Raw genomic sequence first — 23,675 nt, forward strand, 5'->3', positions numbered from 1 at the left:
AGTAATGGGTCACTGGACTTCATGCGATGCGACACTTCCTACGCAAATGGAATCACGATATACGGGGTGTTTTGGTAAATTGTACGAATCTCGGGCATACACTGGCAAGGCACTCCCAGGTACTGCGTTGAGCTTTCGATCACCAGTATGTAAGATATGCGAACGAGAACCATCTGTCCTCCTTATAGTACGGACCGGTGATAAACGGGATCATCAGGTTCCACAGCCGGTCCTCGCGATCAAGTTCCGCTGCCTTCCCGCCCATTTCGCAGCACAACCAAAACTCCCAGTTGACGTATTCGAACCAGGGAGGATAGAATCCCGAGTACCCCCAGTCCAACAGGTACAGTCGCCCGTCGTCGCCAACGAGGATGTTGCGCATGTTGAGGTCGCAGTGGGTCATCACGAGAGGCTGTGAACAGTCGAACCACTCCTCCGGAACACCCGCGAACAGATGAGGGTAGTATATCATGTTGGCTCTTCGCCGGCAGTTGAAGAACTCAGCGAGGTCGGCGTAGGACGAATGTGTTCGGAGGGGTGACCGAGGGTGCCTCGAATGAGTTGGCACTCGTCTACGCGAGCGAGATCCCCCGGGGCCATCGGCCCAGGCATACCAGGACGAGGGTTACGGACGGTGTGCAGCTGGCGGATGTACCCACGGAGGATGAACGCTACGCGCAACTTCGCCCAGAGGGACATCGTCGGCCACGCGCGCCGAAGTTGCCTTCCTGGAATCCGGTCGAGGATGATGGCATCTGTGTGCTCGGAATCGATGCGGATGACGCGACGAACGCGAGGGACCGGGATGGTGGTGTGGGTGAAGATGTGATCCAAAGTCATCGCTTCGGCCAAAGGGAGTTCCTCAGGTTCATACCAGTCATGCCACTTCACGACGGTGTCAGGCGAAAGAACGGATATGTTCTCAGCGTTTAGCTCGATGCCGCATACTTGGCTGAGCGGTGGAAGTGGTTCCTCCGCCGTGAGTCGCTCGAGCAATTGGGAGTCGCTCATTCGGTCTACATCTGAGACCTTCGGGGTGTCAGCGTTGGCTCAAAGGTCCAAGAAAGCGAAGCCACATGCCCGGTAATCCGAAGAGGGACGACTCCGAGGGATGATGTGAACGAGCTGCAGTGTCGCGTGCAGGAAATCCGCCGAACTTCCTAGCAGCATATAAAGAGCATATGCTGCAGATTCCTTGAAGCGTTCGACGCCGGTGGGAAGCTTAGCGACAAGCATGGGGAGGGTGTGGCGCCAGTGAGAGGGAAAGGCGATGGGGTACGCGGGGGGTGCACTTTGAGGAACGCAAAGGATAGCGGAGGATACCCCACCACTTGCACGCGCAGTTGCGTAATAGTGGGCGCAGCTGTGAACGAAGCCAGTCTCTGGCGCTTCTCAAGATGAGTCGGGCGTCCAGATATACAACCTCCAACTCTTCGACAGCCAGTCCTTTTTGCCTGCAGCTGGAACTTCATGACCACTCGCAGAACCTGATGCACCGAGTGTCATGTCCTTCACTGATTCGGCCTATAATTAACTGCAACAAAACCAGGAGTCCCGGTGTACGAAATGGAAGGGCACTGGGGCTCTCTATGTTGATCAGACTTTTGCACCACCGAAGACCACGTGGACTAAGCACCTAATTTTCTCTTCTATCTTGGACCCACAGTCCTCTGGAGTTGGCGGGGGGCGGGCGGACGCGTACTGGCGCTGGCGGGAGAATAAGTTGGCGAGCTCCGCGTTTATCGAACGCCCTTGATGAGGGCGTCCTAGTACTCGCACTCGAAGCGAACGGCGGGGATGGCAAGGTCATCTCTTCGATGCCTGGGAGGTCGTCGTCGTCGAAGTCCCACCTTTCGCGACCATGTCGGGCGAGTGTTGGTATATGTTGTCGACGTTCGGCTCGACTTAGTACACGCCACTTAGTCGGGGAAGTGGCCTTCCGTTGTTCGTTCGAGTAGTTGGGAATCGTTCATTTCGTCTATATCTGGGGCCTTGGTACTCGGCGGCGATGGTTCGAAGGAAAGTAGAGTGAGAGCACATACGCAGTTAGAGATGGAACGTCGTGCAAAGAATCCGAGGAATGTCCCAGCAGCCTATGCAGAAGTTCGCCACATTCCTTGCAAGGGGCGAGTGACGCCGGTGAGCGAAGGGGACTCGGGGGAGCGCGGTTTCCCAGGGCTTGTTCACAATGGGCGCTACTAGTCCTGTACTATGGCGCGCCGATTAGATGCGCTTCAATTTTAGTGTTGCGCACGCGCTTCCTCCACTCGCCCGGTCTCAACGTTCAACATCGCTATGACTTCCTACAGGGGCTCACATCGTCATTGTTTCAACTTCACAAGCTCTTCCGCGCCAATCTCATAGATTCTGACCCACGTCTTGTTCAGTGCACAAGCCCCGACTTATTGAATCCACACTCGACACCTGGCCACCCTGTGTTGCCGGCTTGTCAAGAACAATCCGGAACTCCCTCAGCCCCTACCTGCGGTGCAGCCCACCGACGCCGACCATCGCCTGCTGTCTTCGGGACCTCGCACGACTAAATCACCGCTCCCCTCGCGCTCTATCGCCTCTACAGTGAAGCTACGTCCATCCACACCTCTGACTCGTGCTCTAACATATTCCACAACCGCACGGTGCGCCGCGCACCGTCACCACTACGAGAAGATACTGTACGCGGACTACCACCAGGACTCATGGTTGGACGTTTATGAATGAGGACTACCACCACCCTCCGCCTCGGACGCCGACCTCCCGAAGCCGACCCCACCGCCAGTCACCGATCGCGCGGGCTGTCCTTCAGTCGTCTCATTTTCGAATTCCCTCCACAACCGACAGGAAGTTGGGCGGATACCAGCCCGAAAACGGGCGTAGTTAATCGACCGCACCGGTAACGTAGAAGAGACCTGTCTGTCATGACGTACATATCATCCAACATTGCGGTTCGTGCTCCGGTCATATAACCCATTCGGATGTGACCCGGATGATGCAGCCTCAGCATCCGTTACCCGTCCGAGTCATTTTCACGGGCTGTGGGGCGGTTTATCCGAGACCGTCGTCTCTCCCATCATGTCGATAGCTCTGTGAAGCTGATGGGCGGCACTCTCGAAGCCCACCACAGGTCTCTTGGGGACTTTTAAGCTCGTATGTACGCATCTCCCGATTACGCCATGGCCAGTGCTCACCCGCGGCACTATCTACTACTCCCAACGCAGCCGTTTTTGCGGACGCTGTCCAAAAAGTCAACGTGGGATATAATTCCTTCCTGTTTAGTCGCCTCAACCTCGGCCGTCAAATTGCCATATGACCCCATGCTTGGGGTCTAGCCGAACGGCATTGCGTTTCTCAAGACTTGCGCCTATGTGCGAGAGCCGCGTTCGCGACATCGAAAAGGGCCGAGGTATCTTCGAGATCTGAACGACAGGGAACGCCAAGCCAGCTTTTCTCGGCATGCGGTCTGTCGCGCGACCACGCCGCTTGAAACTTATGGCTGAGCCGAGCTCCATAAAGGCCGAACGAGATACCGCCAAACCTCTCAGCTCACCAGGGGATTCGTACAATGAAGGTCGCTCTCCTCGCCTCTCTCGCTACGGTAGCCATCAGCGCCCATGCCCACTGTGAGTACTTGCTATCGTGAGTAGATGCGATGAGAGCTCATCTGTTCTGCTTCAGTTACGATGCAGTACGTCTGGGACGACGGTGTATGTTGCCATCCGACCCAATCACAATGTCAATTCACTGACATTGTGAACTTACAGGTTGACGAGGGCCTGAACAGCTACATTCGGATACCCCCAAACAACAACCCGGTGACCGATGTGACCTCCACAGACCTGACTTGCAACGTCAACGGTCTCTCTGGATCAAGCGTAGAGACTCTCACGATTCCGGCTGGTAGTAGCATCACCTTTGAGTGGCACCAGCACGACCAGCGCACCGGCGAGGACGCTATTTCAGGCGGCCATAAGGGTCCCGTTCAAGTCTACGTTGCCAAGGCGCCAACTACCGCGGCCGAATTCGATGGTCAGGGATCCGTGTGGACCAAGATTTACTCATCAGGTCTCCTTGACGCTTCCTCTTCGGAGTGGGCGACCGACGTTGTCAACGCCAACAATGGTCAGCATATCTTTTCTCTTCTCTTCTCTCGTCGTTGAAAGTTCTCGCTACCTAGGCAAGCACACTGTCACCCTCCCTTCTTCACTTCCCGCTGGAGACTATTTGCTGCGTGCCGAGATCGTACGTTCATGGTCATCTGTCCTTCAAGCTCAGCCCCACTCAGCTGCTTTATCTAGATTGCACTTCACGTTGCACAGAGCTACCCGGGCGCGCAGTTCGTCAGTGTATATCATGACAGACGGATGACATCGCAGTTGACCGCTCTACTCCACAGTACATCGGATGCGCTCAAGTCACCATCACGGGCGGCGGCAACGCATCGCCTCCCACCATTGCGATCCCAGGCGAGTACCAGCCCACCGACCCCGGCATCACCGTCAACATCTACAACAACCTTCAGAGCTACACTGCGTGAGTCACAAGTCACTACTTTGTGCTAGCATCATCTAACCACTATTCGTACAATAGCCCCGGCGGCGACGTCTGGGTCGGATGAGAGGCAGCCTGTTGCAAACCATCGTTGTAATATCTAGGCTTGACAATTGAAACTCGCATTCAATCTCACTCCAGCTAGCGCAGCCGTGCTCGCGATGCTCTACAGGCCACGAGCCCCGCTCAGTGTACTGGTGTAACCGCAACAATGCGGGTTGTCCGGCCGAGGCGATGAACCACTACGGCTGCCAAATCGGGGTGGGAGATCGCGTGTGTGGCCGGGAGTGTGCGCACCTCGTTGCGTGGTTCCCACAGAGGTCCGCGGCGAGCTGCCCCGCCGCACCTTCGCCTCGCCTCGCGTGCACGCCATGAGCCCATCGGCTCATCAGCTGTGCGCGGGCGACTGCAAGCCTTCGTCCCCTCCGTCTCGCGATCCCCTCTGCCCAGCGTCCAGCGTCCGCCCGCGAGCGCGGTATACATAAGGCGCGCGGCATTGCCCTGCGCCCGGCTCGGACACTACTAGTGACCACCTCTCTCTCGCCCCCCACCGTCCACCACCGTCTTCCGCACCTGCAATCTCCCATGTACACCGGCGTGAGTACGACGACGAAGGCAGCCGTCTCCCATTCCCCGCTCTCCATATCGCTCGTCGGGGGCCGGTCGCGCACCATGGACATGTCGCTCTCGAGGCTCGACTGTCTGTTCCTGGCCAAGATAGCGGATCAGTCGGAGCGGTACCACGGTGCGTCGTCCAGCGCACGCCAGAAGCCGCCGAGGCACGCACCGACGCTAACGCACACATGTCCCCCGTTGCTCACCCGCCGCCGACCGCACCACCGCGCACGGGCTCGCAGACGTGATCGCGCAGCTGAAGGACATCTGCAACGAGAACGAGGCGCAGCTGACGATCGACGAGCGCAACCTGCTCTCGGCGGCGTACAAGAACCTGACGGCGAAGCTGCGCGCGAGCTGGCGGACGATCGACGCGCTCCAGAAGAAGGAGGCGCTCGCGTCGACGCGGCAGCAGGTGAAGCTCATGCGCGTGGAGAAGGACGAGATCGAGCGCGACCTGGACAGGCTCTGCCGCGACCTGGTCGGGCTTTTGGAGCAGCACTTGATCCCGGCGGCGAGCGACGGAGAGGAGAAGGTGTTCTATTGCAAGATGTACGTCCGCGTCGCGTGCTGCTGCTATTGTTGTAGTGGGAGCTGACTGGTTGCCTGGTCGCTGGGTGGCGATCTCGCCGGACTCTTAGGCGCGGGGACTACTATCGGTACCTGGCAGAGCTGAAGATCAACTCACAAGAGGAGCTCGGGAGGCTGTCTCTGGAGGCGTACAAGGCAGCATACAAGCATGCGATGGCGACGCTCGTGCCGACTCACCCTACACGGCTGGGACTCGCGCTGAACTTCGCGGTGTACTTTCACGACATTATGAGGAGCCCAGAGCGGGCGTGCCACCTCGCAAAGCATGCGTTTGACGAGGCGATCGCGAGCGCATTGGCCGAGGGCGCGTCGTCGGTGGCCAACTTGGAAGACACCTTGATGATTTTGCAACTAATGCGGGATGACATCATCTTGTGGCAGGGAGAGATCACTAAAGGTGAGCGTCGGTCGGTCGCATTTGGTGGCGCGTGACTCAAGGACGCCTCGCAGAGTGAACCAATCGCAAGACTTGTATCGATACAGTGTCGGAGTTGCACCTCGGGTGCTCGATGTAGCCTAGTAATCTACAATGTTTTTGTATCAGCCGTCTATGCTTTCGTGCGTTCACTGCATCAACCGGCAGGCCAACGATGCTATGCGTCGGGTTGTGCATAAGTCGCCGCGACAAGGAGCGGGAAGACAAGCGTGGCATCGGCGAACACCTGGAGAGGACAGCTCAGTTGTGTTTTCGTCCTTGCCACGCGTTACGGACCTTAACGGACTCCGAACCCGCACGGATCTTGCCCCACGACACGGCCTCGTCCGGTCGAGCCCCAGAGTCAGAACCATCGAACTCTTGACCGGTGTTCTGACACGATGACAGGTCCGTAAACAGCACCCGCGATGGTTACGACACTCACAATATACACCGAGAAGTCGGCGCCGTTACGCTGTAAGGGTATATAATTAGAATATACATCATTGTGGCTGAGTTCGCAGGACGTACAATCAGCATGGCGTTTGCAATCTGGTGCTTGCAAACGCCGCCGCCGAGGATGATCATGCCAGCCTTCTTGGATTGTCGCGAGAGCTCGTTCAGGTTGCGGATATCTTGTACAATGTCGACGATCAGGCCCGGGTTGCGGAACGAATGAAAGTAGATCATATCTCCGAGCGAGCCGTCCGTCAAGGCTGGACAGAAGACGGGGATATTGTTCTACAACGCAAGACGCGGGCTCAGTGCGAACGACGGCATGCAAGACAACATATATTCACTTTGTAAGCCCAGTAATATACAGATTCCTCGTTGTCAATCTCTTTTCCAAGCCGACGGATGAAGGAGCTCGGCGTCCAAACCTGGCCGGACGCCTTTTGCTCCTCAAGCATGGCATCAAGTATAGGAGTGAGCCAGTCCTCGAATTTGCAGTAGTTGTCATTGGGCACGAGCAGGTTACCGATGCGGTTCATACCACGTCGACGAAGGTCCGCGCCATCTATGTTGAAATCAGCAAGGTAGGTTTTGCCGAGACACTTGATGAAGTCTTCCTCAATCCCTCCAGCGGTTGTCACGAGAGCACGGACGTGCTTGTGTTTGACGAGGTAGAGAATGACTTCACGCAGACCCGAGGAGATGAGGTTGGAGGTATAGCCCAGGAACACATCGCACTTGGTGTTCGCGCGCACCTCATGCGAGAGGTACTCGTCCGCTTCGTCTTCCTTGATAGGCTCGTCCGACAGCCGCCACTTGCGCTAGAGTGGGAAGGGACCGAGCATAACGGAGGGGAGTTCAGGGCGCAGATACAAGCGAGACGAGTGGAGCAGACGTACCATCTTATCGACAATGTCAATGGCCTTGCCAAGGCTGTTTGCCTGGAAGCCGATGCGTTGGTAGCTCGCGATGAACTTCTGCAGGGACATTTGTTCCTCAAAATTGGGGCCCTCTACAGAGACCGCGAACTCCGGCATCGGTTCAGACGGCTTGAGGACCGCGGCTGATGCGCCAGAGGGGACGGATCCAGAGGCCATGGCAGGATCAGACAGCAGCAGCGGTGCGGGTAGAGGAAAGGCAACGACTTGACGAGGCGCAAGGAACGGAACTTCAGCAATTTGTGTCGGACGCGCCGGGACGAACGGGGCCGACGTGTCCTAGATCTCGATGCCCAGCGCGACGCGTCTCGTGATGCCCAACAGCTAAGAGCTCATCGCCCTCGCTCTTCGAGTTCGACCACATATCCACTCGCGCCCCTTGCTGCCACGTCTCGCCGCCACCGCCGACGACACCCGTGGCCTACCATGGACCCCGACTCTGCTCAGGTTGCGCAAGTTCCCGCCCTGGAGGCCGAGACCGTTCCTCTTCCGCCTTCGCCGCCTCCCCATGACGAACCCATGCCGAGCATCATGTCCCACTTTCCTATGAGGGACCCGGTGAACGAGAATAGGGCAAGGTCGACCGACGGTGAGCCCCCCAACGACAGGAGCAGCAATGGGTACACCGAGGGCGAGGAGGACCTGCCTCCTCCGCCTACTCCTCCAGCCAAACCGATCCCCTCCAACCCCGTTTCGCCTGTGGCACGCCGACCGAATGTGCCCCCAAACATTCCCCTCTCCCCTCGTACCGTTAGCGGCTCCTTGACTGGAGACAGCAGGCCTGCAACGCCGAGCATTCGTCCAGTCCCGTCGCGCCAATCCACAGACTCGGCACAAGGGCATAAACGCTCCCTTACACTCTCCAAGGGCAACACCGTCTCCGTGGTTCTCATCTCGTCAGCACTGGAGACTATTGCCGCGTCAAAGGAGGCCAAACGATCAGCACCCCTCCGCGAAAGTACGCAGCGCGCGTTGGAGATGGTTAAATCCGGGCAAGGGGGGGACCGTCCTCGCGAGATCTTCGAGCCTCTCCGTCTCGCTTGCGAGACCAGGAGCGAGAAGCTGATGATTGCAAGCTTGGATTGCATCTCGAAGCTCATCTCCTACTCGTTCTTCGCCGATTCGTCCTCTGCGCAAGCACCCAGCTCTCCACCGCCGTCTCCCGGTCCAAACTCGCGCGGTGCAGCGCAGCCTCCGCGCGAACCTACGTCGCTCGTCGACCTTGTCGTGCATACAATCACCTCTTGCCACACCGAGAATACCCCCGAGACCGTATCCCTACAGATTGTCAAGGCCCTCCTTGCTCTCGTCCTCTCCCCGACCATCCTCGTTCACCAGTCATCCCTACTCAAGGCGGTTCGCACAGTTTACAATGTCTTTCTCCTCAGCATGGATCCAGTCAACCAGATGGTCGCGCAGGGTGGACTCACGCAGATGGTGAACCATGTCTTCGCGCGGTGCAAGATCGGCAATTCGAGCCTTCCGCAGTCGGATTCCACTTCGGCATTTTCTGCGCGCGACAGTCCCGACAGCCCGCGGCCATTCCACCGGTCGCCTCTTGTTGGGTCTCCTCGCGGCTCCCTGCCACTTCCTACACAAAGTCCTGAGCCCTCGCTCAACAGCTCGGATGGCACAACCTTGGTGTACGAGCCGTCGGAAGTGCCTTCCAGTGCGGCATCCGTGGCTCCAACGGAGGCCACGGATGCGACGCCAGGCGATTCTGCATCGGTGGAGCAGCGGCCGAACGGAACGAACGGTGTGAATGGGCATCAGAATGGGACACACCATCGACAGTGCGTATTCAATCTTGTGATGCGTTCGTATACCTAAAATTATCACAGAGAGGCGTCCGGCTCTCAGGCAAGCGAAGTAGCCCACGTCCCTCATGACGATGAAGATGAAGAAGGTGGTCTTTATCACAGGGAACTGTCCACCAACGACCTCTTCGTCAAGGACGCTTTCCTCGTCTTCAGGGCTCTCTGCAAACTCACAATGAAGCCATTGAATAGCGAGAGGTTAGGGTGCTCGACAAGGTCTTGGAACTCCAGCTGACAATTATTAACAGCGAGCGCGACTTGAAGTCTCATTCTATGCGCTCGAAACTGCTCTCTCTGCACCTTGTGCTCATGATCCTCAACTCTCATATGCCCATCTTTGTTGCTCCTTCGGCGATCATCTATTCCTCTTCCTCAAACGAGGCCACCTCTTTCATTCAGGCTTCGAATCAGTACCTGTGCTTGTGTCTCAGTCGGAATGCCGTGAGCCCTGTACCCCAGGTTTTCGAGATTAGCGTGGAGATATTCTGGAGGGTGCTGTCTGGGATGCGTACAAAGCTCAAGGTTCGTACTTGCGACATACTCGGGCCGGATCCAAGTACTCACAGCTCCCATCCAGAAAGAAATAGAGGTGCTCTTGCACGAGATCTTCATCCCTATCCTGGAGATGAAGACATCGACGCTGAAGCAGAAGGCCATGGTTGTCAGCATGCTCCAACGACTGTGTCAGGACCCGCAGGCTCTTGTCGAGATCTATCTCAACTACGACTGCGACAGTGAGGCGGCGGACAACATTTACGAGCAGTATGGAATAATTTCTCCCCCATTGAAGTACTTTTCTGATCGGTTTTCAGTTTGATGAACATAATATCCAAGATCGGTACTTCTCCCGTGTCTCATGCCCTGCAGAAGACGAATGATCCTGCTAGCCCTGCTCTACAACCTCAGAAGAAGGACAGCCATGGAGCTCAAGTTCCCCCTTCATTCAGCACTTCGGCGCTTTCCGTACCCGGCAATGTCGACACAGCAACCATAGGTAATTCGGAGGCGCAGCTCCGTAGGCAAGGACTCGAATGTCTCGTCGCCGTCCTCAAGTCTCTAGTGGCTTGGGGTACTACCAGCACCTCGCTACCGGAACAGACAACAGATCCCACTACGCAGTCGATGTTCCTCGACGAGTCACGGAGAGATTCAGGAACTCCTGACTTGTCTGAGAAGCTTTCGCCAGGGCTCCCAGACATATCGCGCGGCGTGACCCCTGAACTCGCCGATGACCCGACCCGGTTCGAAAGCGCCAAACAGAAGAAGACGACCCTGCTCGAGGGCATTAAGAAATTCAACCAGAAGCCTAAGCGGGTGCGTATATCTGGTGTTGCATATCGCGCACCGCTGACATTCTATGTTGAAGGGCGTTGAGTTCTTCCTGGAGACTGGATTTATTGCAAGAAAGACACCCCAGGACATCGCGAGATTCCTGCTTGACACAGATGGTCTTAGCAAAGCGGCGATAGGCGAATACCTGGGTGAGGGGTAAGTCATTTGAGTTAATTAACAAGAGCCGACGAGAAGCTCACTAGCTACTCAGAGACGAGGAGAATATCATTATCATGCACGCTTTTGTCGACATGCTCGACCTCTCCAACATGCCCTTCACGGATGCCCTTCGTGCTTTCCTTCAGACGTTCCGTCTCCCTGGGGAAGGTCAGAAGATCGATCGGTTCATGCTGAAGTTTGCCCAGCGCTATGTCGCCGGAAATGACAGTACGATTTTCGCCAATGCCGGTGCGTTGACAAGCTTTATCCCTCGATCTTATAGTGACTAACGGGTCTGTTCAGACACCGCATATGTGCTCGCTTATTCGGTGATCATGCTCAACACTGACACGCATAATCCTCACATCAAGAACCACATGACCAAACAAGGATTCATTGCCAACAACCGGGGCATCAATGACGGTCAGGACTTGCCTGACGACATCCTGAACGCGATCTATGACGAGATCCAGGTCAATGAGATTCGTATGAAGGATGAGATTGCGGGCCCGGTGATTACCTTAGGGACTGGAATCGCCGGTGTCTTGGCCAACGTTGGCAGGGACCTCCAGAAGGAAGCATATGTTATGCAGTCGAACAACATGGCGAACAAGACTGAGGTAGCTTTGTCTCACACAACACTGTTGAACCTAGACTAACAGCGTGTTAGACTCTGTTCCGCACTCTCGTTCGGTCACAACGGAAAGGTGCGAAGTCCAACGACTTCTTCAGTGCTTCGCACTTCGTGCACGTCAAGCCTATGTTCGAAGTTGCATGGATACCGTTCCTTGCTGGTATCTCTGGGCCTCTCCAAGGTACAGATGACCTGGAGATCGTTGAGCTCTGCCTGGAAGGCTTCAAAGCCGCGATCCACATCGTCTGCTTCTTCGATTTGGAGCTTGAGCGGAATGCCTTCGTGAGCACGCTTGCCAAGTTTACTTTCCTGAACAACCTGGGCGAGATGAAGACGAAAAATATGGAGGCGATCAAGACGTTACTCGACGTCGCGGTCACTGAGGGGAACAACCTCAAGGGATCATGGCGGGAGGTCCTCACTAACGTCAGCCAGCTCGAACACATGCAGTTGATCAGCAGCGGTCTGGACGTTCACGACGGGGGCAAGAAAGGGTATGTCAGTAATCCGATCCTGTGATTTAGGTGCTCACGAAAACCTAGCGGACGCGTTCGCAAGCCTCCCACCGAGGAGCTGGCTAACGAGAGTCGCTCGACTCACATCACGGTCGCCGCTGACATGGTGTTCTCTCTCAGTCACTATCTGTCTGGAGTGAGTTTGGTGCTCTCTCAGTATACGACCGGATCATTGACGCGTGGTTTAGACTGCGATCGTCGACTTCGTGCGTGCGCTATGCGACGTTTCGTGGGAGGAGATCCAGTCATCAGGGATGTCACAACACCCGCGCTTGTTCAGCTTGCAGAAGCTCGTCGAGATTTCGTACTACAACATGAACCGCATTCGTTTGGAATGGTCCAATATGTGGGAGATCTTGGGTGAACACTTCAACCAGGTATGTTCGCAACCCAAACATGTTGATCAATGCTGATCATAGATTGAAGGTTTGCTGTCACAAGAACCCACCCGTCTGCTTCTTCGCCTTGGATGCATTGCGGCAACTGGCCATGCGCTTCTTGGAGAAAGAGGAGCTTCCGCACTTCAAATTCCAGAAGGATTTCTTAAGGCCGTTCGAGTACACGATGGTCCACAACTCCAACCCCGAGGTTCGCGACATGGTAAGCTTCAGTATACTTTCTCCGTACTCGTTGGCTAAATATGAGGCAGGTTTTGACTTGCTTGCAAGTGATGATTCAAGCGCGAGTGCAGAATTTGCGTTCTGGGTGGAGAACGATGTTCGCTGCCTTCTCCGCCGCGTCCAAGGCTGCAACAGGTATGCTCCAACGTTATCGAGTGATGGGAACAGGGCTGACCTTTACGAATAGAAAAGATCGCCAACTCTGCGTTCGAGATCGTCACTCGGCTGAACAAAGAGCACTTCACAGCTATCGTTCGCCATGGGTCTTTCGCGGACCTGACCGTCTGCATCACGGACTTCTGCAAAGTGAGCAAGTATCAGAAGATCAGCCTCCTCGCCATCGCCATGCTCCGAGATACCATTCCCACTATGCTCGAGTGTCCCGATTGTGCCTTTAAGGAGAAGGACCACAAGCCTGCTGACGACCCCATGATCAAGTACTGGTTCCCGGTTCTCTTTGGGTTCTACGATGTCATCATGAACGGCGAGGACTTGGAAGTTCGACGACTGTACGTGATGATGGCTGTCTTGCTTTGCGTCAAAAGTCTGACTCTTGAATGAACAGAGCTCTCGACTCGCTCTTCAGCACGCTCAAGACGTACGGTTCCACCTATCCTGTGGAGTTCTGGGACACGGTCTGCCAAGAGTTGCTCTTCCCCATTTTCGCGGTTCTCAAGTCCAGCCAAGATGTGTCACGCTTCAGTACCCAGGAAGATATGAGTGTCTGGTTGTCTACGACCATGATTCAAGCGCTGCGCAACCTGATTGACCTCTACACGTTCTACTTCGAGACACTGGAGCGTTTCCTTGACGGTTTGCTCGACCTGCTTTGTGTCTGCATCTGCCAAGGTCAGTGCCTGGTTCGTGCTCAAAGGGATCGCAGGCTTACCACGCCAACAGAGAACGACACACTGGCGCGGATAGGAACTTCATGTTTGCAGCAATTGCTCGAGAGCAACATCAAGAAGCTCAGTGCAGCACGTTGGGAACGTGTCGCCACGACGTTCGTCAAGCTCTTCAGGACGACGACGCCCCACCAGCTCTTCGACGAGAGCCTTCGCGTCGAGATCGATGACGGTTCGCCTGATGTCCAGGACACGTCAGGTATGATGTATTGGATTTGGCCTCAATTTAACTCCCTCACGCTGACCTTCTCTAGAATCCGGAGAGCAAGCAATGGTTCCCGCACCTCTCTCCCCAAACAGCGAAAAGCCGAAGGCCGGTGCCAGGATATCGCTGAACGAGCGGAGACGAATCTTCCGGCAAATCATCGTCAAGTGTGTTTTGCAGCTCCTCCTCATCGAGACGACGAACGACCTGCTCCGCAACGACGAGGTCTACAACACCATCCCACCCGAGCACCTCCTCCGTCTCATGGGCGTCCTCGACCACAGCTATCAGTTTGCGAGGATGTTCAACGACGACAAGGAGCTTCGGACAGGGCTCTGGAAAGTCGGCTTCATGAAGCACCTCCCCAACCTTCTCAAGCAGGAGTCGAGCAGCGCGTCCACATTAGTGCATGTCCTCCTCCGGATGTACTACGATTCTCGTCCCGAGCACCAAGCTGCGCGACCGCAGGTTGCGGATCGTCTCATGCCGTGAGTAGACTCGGTCCGGACACCGGGTGGATCTTCCTGACTTGAACTGTACGTAGGTTGGGCCTCGGCGTCCTCCAGGACTTCAACAAGCTGCGCCTAGACACGCAAGCCAAAAATATCGCGGCATGGACGCCAGTCGTCGCAGAGATTCTTCAAGGTTTCGTCCGTTTCGACGATAAGGCCGTACGTCGCCCACGAGCTCTTCCGATCAAGTTGGACGCTGATTATTGTTGCTCCCGTAGTTCACAAGATACCTCCCAGCCGTTTATCCCCTCGCCACTGAGCTGCTTTCGCGAGACATGGCTTCGGAGATTCGGGAAGGCTTGCGGGAGTATTTCGTTCGCGTTGGCTACGTCCAGGGCATCACAGAGCGTCCATGATAGACATCACGCCCACCGACCACACCTATCTTATTTGCCGGCACGGTTGTATAATGACGGAATCCTCGGGTATATTATTGCAATGTTTCCGTTGAATCTTGCTTTGGAAGTGCATCCGCAGAGGTTCGTGCGTGAGAGATAAGTCGTGTTCCTAAGGTAGATAATAGTACTGCAAAACAAAAAAGTCCTCGATCCCTCGGGCTCACTGGTAACCATAGCCATTCTGGTATCCAGTAGATCCACCGAACCCTCCCCATCCGGTAGGCTGCGCCATCAGCGGCGTAGCTGCGAAGCATGTCAGCGTATGTTCGAAAACTTGCGTAATGTACTTACGATTCGGACGGAGGGCATCGTACTTGTTCGCGTCCTGTGGCGTGTTGTCGTCTTGGCCAAACGTGCCACTCTTCATCGACGCAAAGATGTTCGCAGGAGTGGTATTGGTCTGTGGCTGGGACGGCTGAGGCGGGGGAGTAGGGTTGGCGAAGGGCGACTGGCCGAATCCAGGGTTGAAGCCAGTGGGATCTGTGACAGGGCAGGTCAGCAAGAAAACATACGACTTCTGCTTCGTGAAACGTACTAATCGCAACGGGATTGAAGCCTGTCGGATCTGGAGGCGGCTCAGAACATGATCGGATGTAGACGCGAAGGGTACCTACTCATTTGCATGGTGTTCATGCCGCCAAAGCCCGGAGTGGACCCGAACGAGTTCATGCCACCGCCCATGCCGTTGTTCATGCCGTTCATGCCGAAGTTGTTGCCTGGCATGCCCGTGGGTTGCGACATCATCGGCTGAGGCTGGAAGCCCGTAGGCTGCGACATGACAGATGGCGCCATACCAGGGAATCCGGTCGTTTGTGGGAGCAACGATTGAGGGGACGAGTTGAACGGTGAAAGAGCTGCAGATGGCTGAAAGTTCGACGGCGTTGATCCCGGGCGTGTTGGCACGAAGCCCTGGAAACCTGTCGTTGTCGGGACAAGGGGCTGGAGCAGGGCTTGATTCGCTGGGACAGGCGCGAACGGACCACGCGGACCGTTCATAGGAGCGAGCATCCCGGTCGCTTGAGCTTGCAAAGCCTGACCCATAGACACGGGAGAGCCGCCCATGCCCATGCCAGACTGGAAGCCCATGGGGGGAGACAGCGTTTGCGGTGGGGATAGCGTCGTCGCGCGCGCGGGAGCAGAAGCCACAGCGGTAATTGGCTGAGGTGCTTGGGGAGTGCTCACGCGGATAGAGGCAATGCGGGCAAGCTGGTCGAAAATGTCGTTCTCTGGGTTCGGTGCGGGCGCTCCTGAGGCAACCGATGCCGCACGAGCGGGCGGGGGACTGACAGCGACAGCAGGCGCGGGGGGTGCTGCGGTATCAGCCACAGGCGGAGCGGGAGGCGGAGGAGGGGCAGGGGGTGCCGAGGGAGCGCGAGCAGGAGGAGTCGGCGCTAGAGGTTTCGTTGAGCTCGGCCTGTTTGTCCAGGCGTCGTCGTCGAATCCGCTAACCGCGGGGGCTACAATAGCAGCCTTGGGTGGCGCTTGTGCGGGACTTGACGATGGGGCAATGGCATCCGGGCTGGAAACCATGGGAGAACCTGTCCTGATGATTTGATCAGAGGCTGTCGAGATCGACTGAATGTTGACGCTGGCCGGAGGTCCGCTCTTGCTAGGCTGTGGTCTCCCGCGACGTATGTTCTTGATTTCGCCGTTTGGACCGGCGAACAGGTTGGGTGCAGGACTCCTCGACTTGAGGTTCGAGCCATTCTCTTCAGCTTGGAGCTGCCTAGCCAACTCTTCGTCTTTCCGCAGCTGTTCACTATGGACATCTGAGGAGTCCTTGGACTTCCGCTGTTCAATGGCCTTCTTGACGCGAATGATGTCGCCTTCACGAAGACCGAGTGAACGCATGGTGCTCTCTGTGATGTCCGGAAGGATGGCTTCGTCGATCTTGTCTTTCTCGAATGAGGTTGCGTAGCGTGTGCAGTCATCCATATCGCAGCCTGCGTTGAGGAAAAATTCAAACCAATCAATCGTTGGCCCCTTCTTCTGCGGCGAGGCTCTAGGCGAAGGTTTAGCAGCAGCATCGGGGACCAAGGATCGTCTGCGAAGCTCGAGTGGCTCGTCATCATCATCAGATTTGCGGTGGGACTGGTGCCTCTGCTTGGTGAGCTTCTGGACGTATCGCAAGTCGTCTTCGGACATCTTCTCTGCTGGGACCTCGATGACGACTCCATTGACCTTATGCAGACGAATCTTGCCGTTGGTGAACCCGAGGAATGCCGCATCGACGCGGAACTGGCCAGTGCGATCCCTCCACTCACGTAGCGCTTCCGGGGGCGGGCCACGCTTGTCGGTCGACGATCGGCTTTGCTCGCCACTCTTCTTACGCTGTTGCTCGGTCTGCTGCTGCTTCTTCCGCTTCGCATCATCCTCTGCGGCTTGGAGCTCCTTCTCTTTTTGCCTATCCCGCTCCTGCTCGCGCCGCTTCTTGTCGGCTTCAGCGGCAACCGCTGCTGCCTTCGCGCGTTGCTCTGCCTCTTCCTTCTTCTTCCGTTTGTCAGCTTGTTCGCGCTCCGCGACAGCACGACGTTCGGACTCCTCTCGGGCAGCCGCATCCCTAGCGGCTTTCTCTGCGGCCGCGGCTTGCGTCTTCGCTGCAGCCTCTTCAGCCGCCCGGTTATTGGATGGTGCAGGTGGCACAGCGCCACCGACCACCTATCATGCCAGCATCATTGGGAGTGTTCGGGACGATGTTGAGAGACACTTACCTCGATGTAGCTTGCGGGAACGACGCCTTCGAGGCCGTCAGAGTTTCTGCACTTCCACCATTCGTCGCTGTCCCTCTCCAACACGATGAGCGTCTCCCCTTCGCGAACGCTGAGCTCATCTTCGCCGTCGGCAGCGAAGTCGTATAAAGCCACGGCGGGAACGCCGTCCTCCGTCTGAACTTCAGCGTGCGACGGAGCCTCGTACTGCTCTTCTGCCGGCTCCTCCTCCGGTTCCGCATCCTGATACCTCTCCGAGGGCGGGATGACGTCCGGCTCGTCTGGGGCAAAGTGCACTGATTTCGCCACGCTCCTGGGACGCTCTATGGGAGAGCCATCAACCGGACGAGGTGAAGAAGTCCCGTTGGTGGCCACGGCGTCCCCACCGGCAAGCGCACGGGAGGACTCGAGCTTCGCCATGATCGCTTCGGCGTTGTCCTTGGAGCCCGCGTGGAAGTGTAAGCTTGCCGCGTCCGGCCCGCCGACTTCGATGTGGACATGTTTCGACTTCTCAACCTTCGAGGACTGCACGTCGGACGTCTGCCACTTCCTCACGGGGTTCTGCGCACATCGGTCGGACGACTGGGGTAATGACGATCGTTGATAGGGCGTACCTTGTCGGATTCGCTCGCGAAGAACATTGCACCGTTGCCTATCCCAAGCGTGCCCTTCTTCTTCTTGCCCTTCGTGTCGACCTCCGATATCGACCACGTCTGGATGGAGTCCGCCTGGGCCTTGTTTGAAGCGGCCGCGACTCGATCCGCAGGGTCCACATATGTGCTGACCGGTCGCGGGGGTCGTGGGGGCTGATATGCAAGAATGAGAAGAACGTTGGGCCCAGTCGGCCTACGCACGTACCGAGTCGGGGACGACAATGGATGAGATGGAAGTAGAGGCGGCAGGCGCGGCACCCCCTTCATCGTCGCCGCTAGTCTGATATGCGTCTCAGAAATACGGCTCTAGCAGCAAAGGAAAGACGACACACCTCTTCAACATAATTACCAGGAACATATCCCACCCTGCCCTCCTCCTCTGGGCTCATCACCAAGAACCATTCTTCATCCTTGCCATACACATGCAAGACTTCGTCCTCTTTCACGGTCAACTCAGTCGGCTGGGTTGCTTCATAGTCGTAAAGCACTTTGACGACTTGTATTGGGTCGGCCTGGGAATAATCAATAGTGAGATGGAGAGCGAGGCAGGCAGTACAGTAACGAACAAGTTCGACATATGCCGCCGGTACGAGACCAGAAGGACCCTCTTCATCCTGTGAATCCGGTTTAATCTTGACCTTCCACCAGCTATTGATAGTGTCAGTGGGAACAGACTCAGGAGGAGGAATGGTTGATCGTACTCGTCGTCTGTACGCTCCAAGAGGAAGAGCAGTTGGTTCTCCTTGAGAGCTAACTCATCCTCAGCATCAGCTTGTGGGTCGTAGTCATAGGATGCCTTGAGAACAGCAAGATATTTCTCTCGTTCTGAGGCCATGGGGGAGGGGAGAGGGAGGGTAGTGATGGTGCTCGGGAAAGTCGGCGGCACGCGCTATGATGGCATGCTTGTGGGTAGCGCTCATCCTGTTGCTGCCTCCAAAGTACGCTCATGCATCGGTGATAACATTGAGAACACTGGCATTCCTCTTGGGACGGGCAGAAGGAGCACAAGCCCAGGATGGGTACAGCTGAGATAATGCGTGCAGCTCTAGCTGTGGTGCGATGGATCTAGCTATTGGACAGGCTGGAGTCAACAGCGGGCCCGATCAGCAAACTAGTAGCGAGTCAGCATGGCTTCATGGCCAACGATGCACATCAGACGGGTCATGGCAGGTGGCGAGTGCGACGCTCGCGAGTGCACCGGAGCCGGTGGAGGACGGGCAGGCGCTGCGATGGCGGAGTCGAGATGAGCGATCGGGCCGGAATTGGCAGGAGATAGAAAACTGGAGATGTGCAAAAGGCCGTCCACCCACCACGACTCCTAATCTCTTCTGCTTTGCTCGCTTTCTGTCTCTATATTATCCCTTACGAACTCCGTCATGAGCAAGCTCAACGCCAACGCCTTTAGCTTCGTCCCCACCCAGGCCTTCAAGACCCCCCAGCAGCCGGCCCAGCCTCCTCCTCCACCCATTGAGCGTCCTCCCCAGACCGAGGCCCCCGCACCAGCACCCACTATCTCGCTAAACATTGGTGGCTCTAGGCCTCCGCCCTCATCCGTCCCCGCCCCCGCACCGACAATTTCGCTTAACATCGGCGGTTCGAAGCCCGCACCTGCACCCGTCCCTTCCCCCTCGCCCGCCCCCGCTCCCAAAGTAAAAGCAGAGCCTGCTCTTGCATCAGTACCGGAGTCCAAGCCAGCAGCTGCCTCCGCCGCTCCTTCGAAGACTTTCACCCTCGATCGCGCAAAGACCGACACTGCTGCCATAGCGCAAGAAGTCCGCACTGCCGCGGACGATGAGGTCTTGAAGGATCTGTTCGGAAGTGGTACGTCGCATAAATGAGTGCATTCGGCTATCCGTTTCTGACCTTGATCTACTGGCGATCAGTGAAGCAGCATCTGAACATCGTTTTCATCGGACATGTTGATGCTGGGAAGAGTACTATGGGTGGAAACCTCCTCTATATCACCGGCATGGTCGACAAGCGTACCATGGAGAAGTACGAGCGCGAAGCCAAGGAGGCCGGCCGTGACTCTTGGTACCTCTCCTGGGCACTTGATTCGACACCACAGGAACGCGCGAAGGGCAAGACTGTCGAGGTCGGTCGCGCGTACTTCGAAACGGACACACGCCGCTACACCATCCTCGATGCTCCCGGTCACAAGACATTCGTGCCCTCTATGATCTCCGGCGCCGCTCAGGCCGACGTAGCTGTCCTGGTCATCTCGGCCCGCAAGGGTGAATTTGAAACCGGGTTCGAGAAGGGAGGCCAGACTCGCGAACATATCATGCTTGTGAAGACCGCCGGTGTCAGCAAAGTCATCGTTGTGATCAACAAGATGGACGAGTCGACGGTCAACTGGGAAAAGGCCCGTTTCGACGAGATCAAGGACAAGCTCACACCTTTCATCCGAGCCGCCGGATTCAACGTAAAAACAGACGTCACCTTTATCCCTGTGTCTGCATACACTGGCGCCAACTTGAAGGACAGGTTAAAGAAGGAGGTCTGCCCTTGGTGGGAGTACGTGCTTATCGTTTCACCTGTATCTCCGCCCAACGTCCTGACGTATTCTGTCGTTCAGCGGCGCATCACTCCTCGAGCAGCTGGACACTATGCCCATGGTAGACCGCAAGATCAACTCGCCGCTAATGATGCCCGTATCGGAGAAGTACAAGGACATGGGTACTGTTGTCGTTGGGAAGATCGAGTCTGGTCACATGAAGAAGAGCGACACTCTCCTGCTCATGCCGAACAAGAACATCGTCGAAGTATCCGCCATCTACAACGAGATGGAGGATGAGGTTGATGCTGCGTTTTCCGGCGACAACGTGCGCATTCGACTTCGCGGAGTAGACGACGAAGATATCAGTCCTGGGTTTGTGCTCACGAGCCCATCGAACCCCGTACATGCCGTCCGGCAGTTCGAAGCTCAGCTGGCCATCCTCGATCACAAGAACATCATCTGCGCCGGGTACTCTGCTGTCATGCATTGCCACACGCTCTCAGAGGAGGTTACCCTGGTCGTGAGTTATGTTTTCGCTCCCTCCCCATGCTCCATCGTTGAATCCGACGGCGTATAGTCGCTTCTCCACTACTTCGACAAGGCAACGGGCCGCAAATCACGAAAGCCTCCACAGTTCGCGAAGCGGGGCCAGAAGATCGTCGCACTCATCGAGACCGAGCAGCCAGTCTGCGTCGAGCGGTTCACCGACTATCCCCAGTTGGGGCGGTTCACGCTCCGAGACGAAGGGAAGACAATCGCGATCGGGAGGGTAAGGAGGCTTTTTCGTACAGTTTATCCGCTCTGTTACTGAAACCATCATGCAGGTAACCAAGCTTATCGAAGGTCCGCTAGAGGAAATCGCTGAGGGCGTCGCGAACGTTTCCGTCAACGCTTGAGCCAAACCAGGTCGTGTTGAAGTCCCTTTGAGCCTGTAACGATACGCGGTACTGCCACCCGTCAACGTCAATGATTTGTAGCATTTTTGAGTATACCTCCTCCCACGAGCGAGCGCACGTAGCATCATGACAACAATCTCGTAGCTATAGACCTGGTCGATCGATGCCACACGTACTCGTACAACATGTAGACTACTCGACGAAAATACCAACTGAGGTCAGAAAAGCCTGCATTTGCTGTAATGTTTTGAGACTGCCGACTGGATGTCCGTCCTCCGGACAGATTGGACTATCAACTCGCCGCATACGTAACAGAAATGTCTAGTGGGGACAATCAGCGTCATGAGAATGTAGAAGGGTACGGGTGGGCGTACGTGTTGCACGAAGGGGATATACACTTCAAGTACAAGCACGTGAATTGAGTGTACGTGTAACTTGTGATGTAGGAGACTGCTCACCGTCATATGATTGCATCCCTCCGTCTTCTCTGCAGGCGTTTGACAACCTGAGTAGAACGCGTTAGCAGGGCGTGCACCTCACCAGTGCCCAAATCAACACACCTGGACAATTCTTCCACCCGTGCTGACCCATAAGATGCTGCAGCTCCGACGACCCGTCACAGGAGTGCTTTGGGCCGCCGATCTGTATCGCTTGCGAGCACATTTTGCACCAAACGTGCCCGCACCCGCGAAGCGGGCATACTATTGTCTGTACCTCTTGGTACTCAGTCTTGTCCACAAATATGGCTTCTTTGCATCTACGTCCGCGACAAAGCCCATAAACATCAGAGTCATGCAGGGATGGAGCAGGGGAATACGCACTTGCGGCAATGGATGATTGTCGAGAAAGGCGCAAGCTGCATCTCGCTGTAAATGTCGTACTGCTTATCCATGAGACCCAATTGTTGCACGGCCGCGTCGTCAACCTCTGTGCGAATGGGAAGCTATGAGCCTACTGCAGACCACAGACAGGAGCACGTACCTCCCATCTCGCCCTGCTCTTGACCGGCGGAACAGGTGGGGCAGGTGATAGGATATCGATGGGACTCGATAGCGTTGACCACGTAGCCTCTCACGCAGTCACGGCAGAACGCATGGCGACAGGGCAAGAGGCGAACCACGAAATCCTCCTGAAAGCAGTCGAAGCAGATACCACAGTCGAATGTAGCGGGTTCTGTGTCTTGTAGGAAACGATAGTGGAGCTGGAGCCGCCGGTCTTCTTCGTCGAACTGGCGCTGTAGATCGAAGGCGAGGTCGCCGTCGCGGCCTTGAGTCTTCCAGGGAGACTGATGCCCATTCGTTCGAGTGCCGGATGCTGTGGTGGAGGCTGGGGAAGGGAAGTGGGGAGAGGTATTGAGACCAGTGTCGACAGGCCTTTCGGCACGTTTCAAGTCCTCGCACTTCTTCAGCCGCTCGAGCTCGTCATCGAGCTCGGACAATCTATCTTCCAGTTCTGATGTCTCATCCTGGAGGCGCTTGTTTTCGGACTGAAGGTTCTCGTTGACGTCCTCTAGCTCTCGCACCCGAGCCTGCAAGCGGAGCATCTGTAAACTAGAATCGAATGCGACCTCGGACCAGTCTCCGTCATCAACGGAAGCCTCGGGCGCGAGAAAGAAGTCGCCAGAACAGTGGGAGAGGAGTTGCGCTTGCCACTGCAGGTTGCTATCAGCCAGCAGATGTTCATCGTAATGCAAGAGTTCGGCGAGGTATTCGGCGGCCCCGTCAGCTGAATTTTCAAATATGAAAGCGGCTCCATCAGGATGATGGCGAGGACGTGGATGGGAGTCGAAGATGACGAAGAGAGGGCCGGAGAGACCGAAAATGCAGAAGCATGCCAGGATTTCTGGGGGCCGAGTAATGATTACGCATGCCGACTTCGACTCATAGCGAGTGAGGTCAAGCAGCTCTCTAAGGGTCGTTAAATGGAAACGAAGTGTACTGAAAGTGAAATATTCTCACAATAAGACCCCCCGAAAGTACGCTGGTTCCGCTTTGCCATGACTAGACTTGACGTGCCGAAGAGATCGTCGAAATGCCGGCGCGCTACGAATTTCCTCGACTGCGAGATGGACTGGGCTGGACCACGATACACAGGGTGTTAGGATGTTCTAACGAGCCAGCTAATTAGATTTTTGTGTTCAGAGTGGCTCCGCTCACATACCTCAAGAGTAATTCGCTTCGTTAACAGTTCAATGATTTGGGCTGCCCCCAAGCCGGCTCTGTGGATGTTCAAAACAATACGGGCGCAATTCAAGGCAGCCAGGC

At 56.2% G+C, this 23,675-nt stretch overlaps 8 protein-coding genes across 8 annotated transcripts; 4 read left to right on the plus strand and 4 right to left on the minus strand.

Annotated features, from left to right (window-relative positions):
• Positions 1 to 139: 139 nt before the first annotated feature.
• On the minus strand, positions 140 to 1,236 carry BXZ73DRAFT_93165 (kinase-like domain-containing protein; the record flags this gene model as incomplete). The annotated part of the gene is made up of 3 exons (XM_048026590.1): positions 140 to 499; positions 577 to 947; positions 1,077 to 1,236. 3 exons carry the CDS (start codon positions 1,234 to 1,236, stop codon positions 140 to 142), a joined length of 891 nt encoding a protein of 296 aa, XP_047871917.1.
• A 2,323-nt stretch (positions 1,237 to 3,559) lies between these two features.
• On the plus strand, positions 3,560 to 4,612 carry BXZ73DRAFT_93166 (glycoside hydrolase; the record flags this gene model as incomplete). The annotated part of the gene is made up of 7 exons (XM_048026591.1): positions 3,560 to 3,617; positions 3,673 to 3,701; positions 3,759 to 4,116; positions 4,172 to 4,236; positions 4,293 to 4,334; positions 4,391 to 4,527; positions 4,585 to 4,612. The coding sequence occupies 7 exons, from the start codon at positions 3,560 to 3,562 to the stop codon at positions 4,610 to 4,612; spliced, it is 717 nt and encodes a 238-aa protein (XP_047871918.1).
• A 605-nt stretch (positions 4,613 to 5,217) lies between these two features.
• On the plus strand, positions 5,218 to 6,266 carry BXZ73DRAFT_93167 (14-3-3-like protein; the record flags this gene model as incomplete). Its single annotated transcript, XM_048026592.1, has 4 exons — positions 5,218 to 5,290; positions 5,403 to 5,712; positions 5,802 to 6,148; positions 6,235 to 6,266. 4 exons carry the CDS (start codon positions 5,218 to 5,220, stop codon positions 6,264 to 6,266), a joined length of 762 nt encoding a protein of 253 aa, XP_047871919.1.
• Positions 6,267 to 6,344: 78 nt separating this feature from the next.
• Positions 6,345 to 7,716, minus strand: BXZ73DRAFT_56132 (Deoxyhypusine synthase; the record flags this gene model as incomplete). The annotated part of the gene is made up of 6 exons (XM_048021439.1): positions 6,345 to 6,413; positions 6,464 to 6,559; positions 6,612 to 6,641; positions 6,698 to 6,907; positions 6,967 to 7,440; positions 7,519 to 7,716. The coding sequence occupies 6 exons, from the start codon at positions 7,714 to 7,716 to the stop codon at positions 6,345 to 6,347; spliced, it is 1,077 nt and encodes a 358-aa protein (XP_047871920.1).
• Positions 7,717 to 8,272: 556 nt separating this feature from the next.
• On the plus strand, positions 8,273 to 14,612 carry BXZ73DRAFT_93169 (Sec7-domain-containing protein; the record flags this gene model as incomplete). The annotated part of the gene is made up of 21 exons (XM_048026593.1): positions 8,273 to 8,307; positions 8,330 to 8,361; positions 8,396 to 9,350; positions 9,399 to 9,572; positions 9,623 to 9,896; positions 9,952 to 10,136; positions 10,187 to 10,688; positions 10,741 to 10,862; positions 10,918 to 11,114; positions 11,169 to 11,485; positions 11,536 to 11,993; positions 12,042 to 12,150; positions 12,203 to 12,391; positions 12,441 to 12,614; positions 12,664 to 12,769; positions 12,822 to 13,143; positions 13,200 to 13,483; positions 13,535 to 13,738; positions 13,794 to 14,232; positions 14,289 to 14,415; positions 14,475 to 14,612. 21 exons carry the CDS (start codon positions 8,273 to 8,275, stop codon positions 14,610 to 14,612), a joined length of 5,343 nt encoding a protein of 1,780 aa, XP_047871921.1.
• Positions 14,613 to 14,814: 202 nt separating this feature from the next.
• On the minus strand, positions 14,815 to 18,850 carry BXZ73DRAFT_82253 (uncharacterized protein; the record flags this gene model as incomplete). The annotated part of the gene is made up of 10 exons (XM_048023663.1): positions 14,815 to 14,897; positions 14,946 to 15,134; positions 15,190 to 15,219; positions 15,269 to 17,312; positions 17,366 to 17,923; positions 17,977 to 18,168; positions 18,221 to 18,295; positions 18,348 to 18,527; positions 18,582 to 18,663; positions 18,717 to 18,850. The coding sequence occupies 10 exons, from the start codon at positions 18,848 to 18,850 to the stop codon at positions 14,815 to 14,817; spliced, it is 3,567 nt and encodes a 1,188-aa protein (XP_047871922.1).
• Positions 18,851 to 19,391: 541 nt separating this feature from the next.
• BXZ73DRAFT_56130 (eukaryotic polypeptide chain release factor 3) lies at positions 19,392 to 21,411 on the plus strand (the record flags this gene model as incomplete). Its single annotated transcript, XM_048021438.1, has 5 exons — positions 19,392 to 19,836; positions 19,899 to 20,532; positions 20,594 to 21,035; positions 21,093 to 21,284; positions 21,340 to 21,411. 5 exons carry the CDS (start codon positions 19,392 to 19,394, stop codon positions 21,409 to 21,411), a joined length of 1,785 nt encoding a protein of 594 aa, XP_047871923.1.
• A 218-nt stretch (positions 21,412 to 21,629) lies between these two features.
• BXZ73DRAFT_56145 (uncharacterized protein) lies at positions 21,630 to 23,518 on the minus strand (the record flags this gene model as incomplete). The annotated part of the gene is made up of 7 exons (XM_048021441.1): positions 21,630 to 21,732; positions 21,786 to 21,808; positions 21,870 to 21,946; positions 21,972 to 22,168; positions 22,233 to 22,338; positions 22,393 to 23,318; positions 23,370 to 23,518. Coding segments are annotated over 7 exons (1,581 nt in total), but the record flags the coding sequence as incomplete, so codon positions are not given.
• Positions 23,519 to 23,675: the final 157 nt, after the last annotated feature.

The sequence above is a fragment of the Epithele typhae genome (genome assembly GCF_022376455.1).
Source record: "Epithele typhae strain CBS 203.58 chromosome Unknown BXZ73scaffold_107, whole genome shotgun sequence".
Classification (NCBI taxonomy): domain Eukaryota; kingdom Fungi; phylum Basidiomycota; class Agaricomycetes; order Polyporales; family Epitheliaceae; genus Epithele; species Epithele typhae.